At 37.9% G+C, this 12775-nt stretch overlaps 1 protein-coding gene and 1 long non-coding RNA gene across 2 annotated transcripts; both read left to right on the top strand.

Annotated features, from left to right (window-relative positions):
• The first annotated feature begins 5397 nt into the window (after positions 1 to 5397).
• LOC122651886 (peroxisome biogenesis protein 7-like) lies at positions 5398 to 6540 on the top strand. The gene has a single exon (XM_043845446.1). The coding sequence runs from the start codon at positions 5577 to 5579 to the stop codon at positions 6531 to 6533; it is 957 nt and encodes a 318-aa protein (XP_043701381.1). The 5' UTR covers positions 5398 to 5576; the 3' UTR covers positions 6534 to 6540.
• A 5727-nt stretch (positions 6541 to 12267) lies between these two features.
• Positions 12268 to 12518, top strand: LOC122651888. The gene is made up of 2 exons (XR_006331530.1): positions 12268 to 12364; positions 12397 to 12518. It is a non-coding gene; the product is annotated as an uncharacterized LOC122651888 (long non-coding RNA).
• Positions 12519 to 12775: the final 257 nt, after the last annotated feature.

Genomic DNA, 12775 nt, shown 5'->3' with positions numbered 1-12775 from the left:
GAGGAAAATATGAGAAGAAGGGCAAAGGATATATTAATTGAGAAGGAAAGGGAAATGAACTCCTCTCTTTTCCTACCAAAGAAGCTCTGGTAAAAAAAAAAATGTTGCTATTATTATACAATTCTCATCTCCCCTGCTTTCCTGGGGGAAAAAAATTCTATGTTGCTTAGGATGAAATTCATGAATTGAATAATTGCACCTCACCCTGTACTTTTCTTTTGGATCCATCAAATAAGGGCCCCAACCCCTACCCTTCACTTAATTCCATAATAATGTGAAAGGGAGCTTTGTGGGCGACACAGTTTAGTAGGTGACAGGGACTACCAAGTAATCAAAATGAGATAGAGGAGATATAAGAACACATATGGCACTTGACGACAGTAATACATGTTAGGCTCACCATGTGACACTTGTTTTCATATGAATGGATGGGAGAGGTAAGAGTTTGGTGAGAATGCTATTAGTGTGGGGTCCTTTTAAAGAGATGAGAGAGAGAGAGAGAGAAGAGGAGGAGTAGTGTACTGTTGTTTAATGGGTAGGACAGATGATTTCTTTTGGAGTTTTATGGGATATTGAGGGAACAGTAGAAAGATGGAATAGAAAGATCTTCTTTTGAGGGAGTTATGATCTTTCAAAATCCCCAAGATAGATGTGGGAGTTTTGTTTTCAATGAAAAGTGAAGTTGTAATGACTTTTACTTTATACCTTAGTGGAAGTAACAGATAAAAGCTTAGTGAAGTGGCTACAGCTGATTCAAAGAGAAAACATTGTTATTGTGATTTGTTGTCCTTTCACTCATTAATCAAAGAAGCTGTCTACAAGTTTTTATCATAAAATTCAAAAGGAAGATCATGACAATTTGACACAGAACGGTTGTTGGATAGAGACCTAAGAGGTAAAAGGTTCATGATCTTCATTTAGACACATCTGATCTCTGAGAGAGAGAGAGAGAGAGAGAGAAGTTAAAAAGCAAAATTTGATTAAATCACTTACACAGAGAAGAGGAATCCATGAACTTGGTGGTTAAGCAGTCTGATCTCTATGCTTACTGTTTGAAGCTGTGACTCATAACCAATTATCTGGTTTTGGGTGGAGTTGTTAGTGGCTTCATGTGATATGTACAAGGGTAGTAGGGTCCATGCATCTGATAGCAAGCTGGAGGCTAAGGTTTTTGAAAGAGATTTATCTCTCTTTTTATGGTAAAAATCAAATAAAGGGTATCTCTGTAATGTACCAAAATGATGTATTTGCTATATGCCTGAGACACAGTGTGTGCTCTGTGACCCACCAAGGACCCAGTGTAGGAAATGAGAATAATTTTAAAAGCTTCTTGTATCAGTATAGGTCACTGCTGATATCGATACATATCATCTGACTCAATAGGGTGTACCCAGTGCATGAGGCACCCGCCATTGCGGGGTTAGGGAAGACCATAATGTACGTAACCTTACTCCTGCTTCACAAAGAGGCTGTTTCTTACTTTAATCTACAACCACTCAATCACAATGAAACAACCATACTGTTGCGCCAAAATCTGCCTCGGATTTAGGTATAGGTATCACGTCTGCCGAAATCTAATTACTCTGACTGCCTCAAAATTATTTGTCAATGACTGGACTCGGTGTACGATAGGTTGTTTGATCTAATCATTCCTCTTTATCCTGAAACAAAATATATGATAAAGTGTAGCTTATTCTTAGATATCTAAATATCAAAAGAATAATTTCATTGAAGAAATTTATATTCTTGATTTCATCAGAGAAGTGACATTGCAAGATTGACTCTTGATTCTCTGAAATGACATTGCTCTAAGCAATGCAGATGAGTAAAATAAGGCTGTGTTTGGTGTGCATTCTTGGAATGCATTTTAGGTCGATAACACATTCCAAAAAATCATACCAAATGTGACATTTAGTCTCCACCTATGATCTTGAACATTTGGACTTATAGTTTATTTAATATTTATTTAACGTATATTTGTCACCTCAACATTTTGTGGGTCCCAAACACCTCAAGTCCTAAAGAACACAACTCGTGGTTGAACAGAATGAACTATACAGCGATACTATGGCATTTGGAATCATATAGTGAACTTTTTGAAACTAAGGCTGTGTGTAATATGATTTTTTGGAATGTATTATTGACCTAGAATGCATTCCAAATGTAGCCTAAATCAATGTAGTATATAGATGAGATAGGTTTGTCTACTTGACTAACCTTTTTTTGGGGAATCTATCTTAAATGACTTGAAAGAAGGAAAAGAATTTCATTATACCTACAGAAGAACAGAAATGGATATATAAATCTGGATCGAGTTTCCCTCCATCCATGGTGAATGGGTTACCATTCACCGAGGGGTGTGAGAGGGCGAGAATGAGTATCGGTAGGGGTATTTTGAAATATACTAAAAACATATAAGGGATTTGTGAACCCTAGGATGGTGGGTGCTTGAACCGTCCTCTATGGTGGAGGAAAACTTTGTCCTATAAATCTTGTTTTGTGCATGCTTTGTTTGGTGGGGGGAGGGTGTGGGTGGGTGGAGGAAGAAAAGATGCTCTTAAAATCCTTATCTTGGTTGGGTTGGGAATGGACTGATCCAGGGCCAGGCCAACCGCAGGCTGCAGGTCTACATGTTAAAAGCCCAGTCCAGCCCAGGCCTGTGATATGATGTACTTGGACTTTTATGAAGAGGAGGACTATTTCCTTTTATGACCCAATTAGGATTTTATCGAGAAGAACTGTTTCCATCATCTTATCTTTTGTTTTTATGGGTCATATAACTGTTTCCATCATCTCAGTGACTAAAAATGTAGGACGGATTGACCTTTATTTCCTTCCGTTCCTTGTCCCTATTTTTCTATATAAGCCGCTGCCTATATTCCACTGATGAGAAACTATACTATTAATGTTTCTAAACTAAACTCTTGTAAGAAATGACAATCAGATTGTATGAGAGAATAAGTTAATCTGTCTTTAAGTGTTCCTCTTGAATAGATAGGAGATTGTTTCGTTGAATTTGGTAAATGTAGACTGAGACATGCCACTTGATACTCTCCTAAAGATGGTATTTGTCCCATTATGGTTCAATCGAGTAAATACAAAATGACCTCTAAAATATAACAGCTTGTTGGCTTCCAGTACTCTAGGTATGCACTCGATTTTTATATCCCTTCAAATATGTCAGCATTGTGCTCCCAAAAAAGTAAAATTTGTCTGCAAACCATGGTATTAAAACACACAATAATGGAATTTAGAGGGCATAATTATGTTAAGAAAACAATGCCTAGATTGGTGATTTTTGCAGGAGAAAATGCAAGGAGAAAGAGAAACACACACGCACAAGACAAGATTTACGTGGTTCACCCCCAAGAAGCAAGGCTATGTCCACAACTGAGCGATAGTACGAATCCACTAATCTGTGAAGCAAAATACAAAACCCTCTCATCCGGTTCAGACCTGAACCGAAATAGATCGAAATACATATCAAATAGAACCTCTCGACGAGATCTACAGGGGTTGTATGCACTTTTTGGCCATTCTAGTGTGTTTTGAAGGCTAAACGGCCGGCCGAAGAATCACCACAACACTTTCTAGACTGAAATCAGGCTTCACCAATAACAAAATATAGTGCTACTAGAGCACACATTTTTAAGAGAGAGAGAGAGAGAAGCTAGTAAACACTTGTATTGTGAGCCCAAAGAAGAAATCCAAGAACACTTGTATTGATCATGGCATAAACCATGCCGGATCGAATAGATATACCTTTATTTCTTATGCAAAACTTTTTTTTTTTTACGTCTTTATCTTAGTCTATATCGATCCACCAATACAGGATCAACCAAAAATTAATATCGATCTCCACCGATACCAATACGAATCAACTGATCCAATACCAATTCCTCAAACCATGCGTGGGGCAGCTGGTTTTGAGGTTAGTCCAAGGGAAATAGCAATTCAATAAGTACCAATTACATAGGAAGTCAGGTACTTACAGATGATCAGTTACAAGTTAGAGCCATGGATGACCCATACAGCCCTGACAAAGTGGCAAACATCTTGTTAATGAGGATCAATCTCGTGTTGGTACCAGTCCTGAACCACGCTGGCCCTTTGCACATATACCTATGAACCATATCGACAAAGAACCAAAATTTGATGCTGCGGAAACAAAAATGTTTCTGCAAGAAAGGTCCTTTCATATCTTTCTAAATTCTACAAGGATTTTTCCATGCACCCTAGGTAGATTACACTAAGTATATATATGCGGCATTAGTAGCGAGACTCATTACTATCTCCTTGGATTATTCCTTTGGTAGGTTTATTTATTTTTGTAAAGTTCGTACGTATCCCAAAAAAAAAAAAAACTCTTACTTTATGTTTTTTTAGGATGTTGTCGCCGCATCCAACAGTGTCGAGTTCGAGTAAAAAGAAAAAATAGAAAATCAATGAGCTCAGATCATTGGATGTCTAAACTACCTAATGTCGACATCTCCACCTAACACTACCGCACTACACACTTTTAGAAATTGAAAAGAATAAAAAACCTGATTTGAGTGATATATTTCCATCAATGGGCTTGCACCCAAATAAATCTAAGTGAAAAATCAATTGATTCAAATGGATTAAAATTGGAATCAAGATCTACCGATCTCCGATTGCGATCCTATCAATCAGAATGAATTGAATCAAGATTTTTTATTTCGATTCCGATTCCTCAAACTATTGTACTATTTTTACACTATTTTTTTTTGTTGATACTTTTACACGACTTAACTCCCACTTTCTCACATACATACACTGGTTACACAGCTATGTATGAAAACTTTCCCCATATTTATTCTTTTCTATCAAAAAAAAAATTAAATATTTGTTGTTGGATGCCACTTAATTGCCACGTGGCAATTATGTCACATTGACTCTTATCCGCTGAGTAGGGATGTAAACGGATCGGATTCGGCTCGGATAGTGCTATATCCTCATCCACATTCGATTAGCTTTCGGACGGATTCGGATAGTACAAAACGGATACGAACACGGATACAGATCGAATATTTTATCCATTTACATGTAAATATAGCTTTTTGGATAGCTATAGTATACCTGTATCCGTATCCGTTTAGCTTTCAGATGAATTCAAATAGTGCTAAATAGATATGAACATGGATACGGAAATGGATTTCGGCTATTCAATTACATCCCTACCGCTGAGCCTTGAGGAGAGTAGAGATCCATTGCTAGATGGCATAGATGGCATGTAGGAATTTGGATCATTATTACAAGAATAGAAAACTCAGAGACCCTCAAGCTTGCTAGCTAGTGTATACAGTTTACCAGACTACCAGTAATCGACGTCAGCTGCAGCACGGCCCAGTTTCTGTTGCTTCTACTTCATTTGGTTGGTGTTTGTTATTGGGAATCTCTCTACCCATCTCCAAAAGTCCAAAGTGAGATAAAACGGAGGCAACCACCCAAATAGGCGGAGGCAGGCAGACCACAGCTGTGCGAACGGCAACCCAATTGACCCAACAGCCAAGAAAGCAAGCAAAGCAATAAGAGAAGAGAATAAAAGAGAAGCTATGCCAGTCTTCAAGACCCCATTCAATGGCTACGCCGTAAAGTTCAGCCCGTTCTACGAGAACCGCCTCGCAGTTGCCACCGCACAGAATTTCGGCATCCTGGGCAACGGCCGCGTTCATGTCCTCGATCTCCCCCCGGCCCCCGGAGCCCCCATCACCGAGCTTTGCGCCTTCGATACCGCCGACGGTGTCTACGACTGCACCTGGTCCGAGGACAATGACAACCTCCTCGTAACTGCCATCGCCGATGGCTCCGTCAAGCTCTGGGACCTCGCCTTACCACCCACTTCCAATCCAATTCGCTCCCTCCACGAACACTCTCGCGAGGTTCACTCCGTCGATTGGAATCCAGTTCGCAGAGACTCCTTCTTGACCTCTTCCTGGGACGACACCGTCAAGCTCTGGACCGTCGATCGACCCGCTAGCGTCCGTACCTTCAAAGAGCACGCCTATTGCGTTTATTCCTCTGTTTGGAATCCTCGCCATGCCGACGTCTTTGCATCCGCTTCCGGCGACTGTACCGTCCGTATCTGGGATGTTCGCGAGCCGGGTTCCACCATGATCATCCCTGCTCATGAATTGGAGATTCTGTCTTGCGATTGGAACAAGTACGATGATTGCCTTATTGCCACTTCTTCAGTTGATAAGTCGATTAAGGTTTGGGATGTGAGGAATTTCCGGATTCCAATCGCGGTGCTCAATGGGCACACTTATGCTGTGAAAAAAGTGAAGTTCTCACCTCACAGGGATAGTATGATTGCGTCTTGCTCGTATGATATGACTGTTTGTTTGTGGGATTATCGGGTGGAAGATGCTCTTGTTGGGAGATACGATCATCATACGGAGTTTGCGGTTGGGGTCGATATGAGTGTGCTTGTGGAAGGCCTTTTTGCGAGTACTGGTTGGGACGAGCTTGTTTATGTTTGGCAACATGGGAATGACCCCAGAGCACCTTGAAATGAGTTCAAATGAGCATTTTGGGTGGGGGGATTCATGTTAGATTGAGAAGCAGAAGCAGCTGTGGCAGAACCACTCATCATCTTTATCGACTAGTATTTGAAGGCGGAAAAGATGTCTAGGATAGCTGTGAAAGATAATGGGGATTCTTATGGTATGTTGTAATTTTTCGTTGCTTGGCAGAGTATTTAGGCTTTCTTTTTGGTTCCTTATAATACTGGTGAATGAGGGACTGAATGAATGATTGACAAACAAATTGCTTCCCAATGCACCCAACTGTAATAAAATTCAGTTTTAGTCTTGATGTGATAATACTGAATTTCATAAATTTGGCATTCTGTCTACACTATTTTCGAGTGACCTAATTTTGTTCTGTTTTCATCATTATTCCATAACCATTTTCCCAGCTTTTTTCCATTAGTCAGGGAATAAAAATCCTTTATCAAAACAACTCAATCTTTGTTGTAATGATGCCCCTTTTATAATGCATTTGTCCATTATTAGGAACATGGTTTGCTATATCTAGTTTGAGTTTGAAATGGGGAAGGCCTTATCATTGTGTTGGCTTTCCAATGGGACAAAACTATTCTGTAATTGTATGTGAAGATTATGTACTTTTATGAACTGTGGATCTTGAACAATTTTATAGTCTTAACTCTTATTCTACATGTGGTCTGCAACTGCGTCCTGATGTTACCAACTTTATAAGTTTCTCGTTTATTTCAACATTCTATAGTCATTATACACTAAACTACTTTTCTGTTTTTACTGATTAATTAATTAGCCATGAGTGATTTTGTAATTCTTTTGCAACAGTTTGCACTTTCTTCTTTGAGTGCAGTGCCATGACTACTTTCAACATAAACCATGCTAAAAGTGGTTTGGCACATAGGGAGGGCAGTTTTTGTGAAAATTTGAACAGCTCCTTCAAATGCAATGCTTTTCCTCCAACTATTAACACTTTCAAATGAAGAACAATATTCTCTCGATAATATGGGACAGTCATTGTTCTTCCTTCAAGTCAAAAACTGTCAATTAGCTGCTATGGCTAACATTCATCTGCTCAAATATATTGTTGGGAAAGGCAAAAACCCAATTCCATAACGGATGAAAGCACATATCTGTAACAACATAGACTTTACATAGAAAGTCTAATCTTGAGAGTTGTCAACGAGAACAGGATGTAGGGGTTCAAAGTTTTAACTCAAAATGTGCTGGCCTAAACAAAAGACCACTTGGGTCAGGTTATGAGCAGGGAAAATATGAGGCATGCAAACCACTAGTGGAAAAACATTATTCTAAACCAGTATATTTATGCATTTTTTTTTATAAAAAACGAAAATAAATTAAAATAAGCTTAAAATAGGTCAATTACAGCATCAGCATCAAAGGTACCTCTAATCCTATTTACACTTGCTTTTTTTGCTAGAGCATTTGGCAAGATAAACAGATTCTCCGTCTACCAAATTTTGAAGGATTTAAAATAGGTACAAAAATGTTTAAGATAAATTAAGATGGGTATCAGTTGCCATGGCCAGTCCATGTTGTTTGCTGCTCATCCAATATGCCACACTTTGTGAATCTGTCTACACTGTTAGTTTCCTGATTCCAGATCTTTTTCTTTTCTCAGTCCTTGTAGTATTCCTTCTGCTTCTGCTTCAGTGGCTCTACCTGTTTACAAAATTCAAGACAACCAAAGAGGGTTGATTATAAAATAAAAAGGCACTCCAGCCGTTCTCAGCTTTTGGATTATGAAGCTTCCATCAGTTATAATAACAGCTCTATTCTGCTCCTCCCATGCACCGTCGTTGCTGGTGGTCTTCATGCAGTTAATTTTTAAAGCCTTCGAAACATTTTGTTAGTGTGCTGATCTGGTTATAGGTCAGTGCTATCTAATGCATCCACCTTGTACCATAGTTGTCATGGCGTCGCCATGGCATCCTGGCGCTGGAGAAGGTTGCATGGCGACCTACGCCATGGCGTCCCTCTTTGATTTCTTCTTCCTGCCTCTCTTTCCTTCTTTCCCTCTTTCCCTCTTTGATTTCTTCTTCCTGTCTTCGATTTCTTCTTCGATTTCTGAATTTTCTTCTTAAAACTTGAGAAACAATAGAGAAAAAATAAAACATGGCTTGAGTATACATCTATTAAAACATTAAAAATAGAGAAAATAAAAAATAAAACATGGTGTCGATATATCGACGTGACACCCCTCCACCGACTTGGATCGCCGTGACGCCGTGACAACTATGCCTTGTACCCTGAGTCCAATTTTGCATGAAATGCTTCGACTCCTTGGTTGTTGACTTCTAATTTTAGTGGTCTGAAATCCAAGTGAGTATGAGATGGAGCACTTTGTTGGGATTGGACTAATCTTTCCTGAGTGCACTAGTGCAGTGCCTCATTTCTAGTGCACCAAATGAAATATGTTGTGACTGTTGTACTCATCATAATCAACTCTTTTTCTTGTTTGGTGAATTGTTTATCATCTAGGAAGCTTTTGATTGAGTGAGTGAAGGATTCAGCAGTCGTATGTTCTGATAGGAAAAACTACTAAATGGGAAGAGGAAAAAAATTATTGAACAGAATACAGATTTAGCCAAACAGTGTAGCTGAAGAAAGCAAGAACAAAGTCTAATTTAATTGCTAGAAGCAACAAAATGAAAAACATAGGCTGAACTTTAAAAAAATATAATGGGTAATGACTAATAAGTTAATTTTTTTAGGAAAAGATCGCGCAAAGATTGTATTGAAACAAAATAAGGCTGTGAGAGAGTACTAATAAATGTTAATAGAAAGATAAGTAAAATAAAAAGATCATGCTAAACTATATGTGTGGCTGAAATTAAAAGTGATAAAACTACTGATAAGTCCGTATTAAAAACAAGCTCAAGATATGAAATACAAACCCCTCAACTAAAATACTGAAAGCATGGCATTCCAAAGAGAAATCACTTGTGGATCATGGTGTAAGGACTAAATGAAACTCATGTTCCATTGGACGGGTCTGAATATATGTTTTTGTGCATCTAGATGCTTGAAGTCAGTGTAGCAGATTTAATGACACTTCAGAAAAGAAATTCAAAAGAATGCAACTAATACTAGCTACTAACAAAATTGAATCCCATTTTTGTATGTAATTAGTTGAATGAAATCGCAGGGCCAGCACATCTAACGAAGAACTTCTTGGGCTGTATTTTATTTGAAATCCATGACAAGACCTGAGTTGTATGTCTACAGTCCAACTTGGCAAATAAACAATAAAGTACATGATTTGTCTGAGTACTAAACTAGACAATGGTTTGCATCTACAGGAATAACTATTCAAATTCGTCAATCTAACTGCACTACATATTGTATCAAGATGTTGTGAATTCTTTCTATGTCTTGGGCATTCGGGGAACTGTGTATCCAATGGCCAAAGCCTACAAGTTCAAAACCTAGTTTCTAGAGTACTTCTCTTTATTGGAAAACAGATTCCAAGAAATCTAAAACAATATGAAATCAACTGGTTGAACCCGGTTACAAGTAAATTTCTGTTTTTGCCATCCAATAAAAAAATATGTTTTATTTGTTTTCAAAAGTATAACCAAGTGGATCAACAACCATTTTGGAAGTTTTGAGCCTTTGGCATTATGTTCGTTTTGAAATTTTGATGGAAGATCAAAATATTTCCAAGGTTTTTGGATTTTCCAATCAAGTCCAGGTATTTTGAAAATTAAGGTCTAGTCTGCATTTTTCTCAAGATCAATCAACCCCTTTGCCTCAGTTAGTTTCCAGGTAAAAGCCATGTATAACAGAATTTTTCAAGTAAAATTTTACTTTTTATGTTGATTTTACCTACAAATTTTCCGTATTATGTGGTTTCTACCTGGAAATAAATAGTGCATTAATAATGCCCATCAAGGCCAACTTTGATGTGGTTCTTCATCATCAAAGTGCATGACCAGGTTTGTCCATAGTTGAACTAAAAGGGTGACAACAATACATGGAAGCATTTTCAGTCCTTTGATTTTCATCTTAGTTTCAGAATATATTAGCCAATTCTAGTAAGTTAAGTGAGGGGACTATTTGGTATATTGATGATATCCAGAGTATGTTTTCTAAAAAAAACAAACAATTTTAATTCACATATTGCATGCAAGTAAATTGCCACTATGAATCATATCTGGTTTCTGTATTTATTTCCTGTATATTATTAATGGTATTGACAAGCTGAAAGTTTTATGGCAAGATTATGGCTTACAAATTCTATTTATGGAAGTAATGCATTTTATTTCTATTGTACTTCTACTTAAGATTTTCTGTTGTTTGGTAATGCTTAAGAAGTTGCTTTTGGAAAACTTCTCCATATGGACTGAGTTATGCTAACATTTCCTAGCTGGTATATTTGCTGATAGGAAGTTGTTTTGATGGAATAAATGTTAATTTTTCAGTAGAATGGTTGTTTTGTGTCTTCTTTACATAGAATGATGAATTTTATCTGGACTCGTGTCTCTGCATATGTAGTGTCTCAATTTATGGTCAGCAAGGAATTAGAACTTTTATCCATTTTGTCTGTATTCTGGAAATACATGGAAGAAATCACAAAACAGGCAAGGAGGCTTTTCTATCTACCTATTGAAGGTAGAAAGTGTTTTGTTTTTATAAGTAACAAAACAAATGTATTATGAAGAAGAAAGACACAAGATAATGTTAGGAACAATATCAAGATTCTCTCAAATAAATGTATTAGAAAGAAGAATGATACAAGATAATGATAGGAACAATGTCAAGACTCTCTCTCTCTCATTCATTTATAGAACATACACTGAACAAATAAAGGCATAAAACCCACCTTTTCCAATTGATCCTGATATCCGAGATTCAGATACTGCAGAAGTCTTTCCCCATTTTGGGCCCAGAAAAGTATAAGCTGTTTCACCTTGGTAGTGTGGGATTGAAAGGCAACCCAAGACGAGGGGTGAATTGGGTATGTAAAATAAAATTTCTAAAGTACAAACTCACAACCCCAAGCAAGAATGTAAGGGATAAAATAAGAGGAAAATAGCCACACAAAGAGACAAAACGGATTTATAGTGGTTTGACACACTTGCTTACGTTCACTCCCAAAGAGATAGTCACACTCCATGGTTTTTCCGCTAACCAATGGTTGCTTTCATAGCCTCATAGGTGCAACTAAAAAATCCTTACAGGTAGTTTTCCCAATGGCTCACTACCTACCTTCCCAATCACCTTAGTGATTCTTCTTGTGTAGGACACACCTTACACACAAGGACTACTACAACTCTTAGAAAAGAGGAAAACAATACAAAGCTTCTAAACTAGGAAAACATACAAGATAAAGAGCTCTCTGTCTCTCTCTCACTTTAGTGATCTTCTTGTGTAGGACACACAAGGACTACTACAACTCTTAGAAAAGAGGGAAAACAATACAAAGCTTCTAAACTAGGAAAACATACAAGATAAAGAGCTCTCTCTCTCATGCCCAAGCCAAAAAAAATTCTTAGGGTAAGCACTGGCTTGTAGTATATTAGTCTTCATTAATGAGATTTTAAGAGTTCCTATTTATAGCCAAGAAGAGTCCAAAAATAAACGATCATGATTTTGGAAATACTCTTCACAAATGCTATCCGTACCCTCGGACGTCCGTCAGGCTCAAATGGTGAAAGATATAGCCGTTGTACTCTAACGGGTATAAAAATGGCTGAAGAAGGTAACTCACCACGGATACCTTTGTCTGGCTGACGTCCATGACATCTCTCGGACGTCTGTCAAACAAGGGACTGAGACCTGCAATTTTTCACTCCATTCAGCCAGGACTCTGTTTCAAGGTCACAGACGTCTGTGCACCTCTGTCTAAAAGGCCTGAGTCACTATGGTCAACCTTCTATTCTAAGGTTTGACTCCATTAAAGCTTAGGTGACTTAGTTTAGGGCTTTTTGGGCTTGAGAGAGTTACGCATAGGATTACATTGGAAAATCGAAGTAAAAAAGCAAATCCTATGACTATTGAAGCTCGTCTTCAAGATCTTGCTTCCAAGTCTTGATATCTTCAATACTTGATAGTTCCATGACTTGATGAAGTCTTCAATTTGATTCTTCAAGCTTCCAACTTGTTCTATAAACTTGAATTTGCTTGCTCTTGATAAAATGAATGCTCTATGGTGTATAATTGAACTCTTTACTTCCTTTGAGCATCTTGGGATTGTATTGACCTTTCACACTTAACACGCATGTTAGTAA

This window comes from Telopea speciosissima, chromosome 2 (genome assembly GCF_018873765.1).
Source record: "Telopea speciosissima isolate NSW1024214 ecotype Mountain lineage chromosome 2, Tspe_v1, whole genome shotgun sequence".
Classification (NCBI taxonomy): Eukaryota; Viridiplantae; Streptophyta; class Magnoliopsida; order Proteales; family Proteaceae; genus Telopea; species Telopea speciosissima.
Note: the sequence above shows the minus strand (reverse complement) of the source record. Positions and strands in the feature narration are given on the sequence as shown.

Excerpts from the sequence above, each read along its gene's own strand:
- LOC122651886 (XM_043845446.1), top strand. The coding sequence starts at position 5,577 with ATGCCAGTCTTCAAGACCCCATTCAATGGCTACGCCGTAAAGTTCAGC.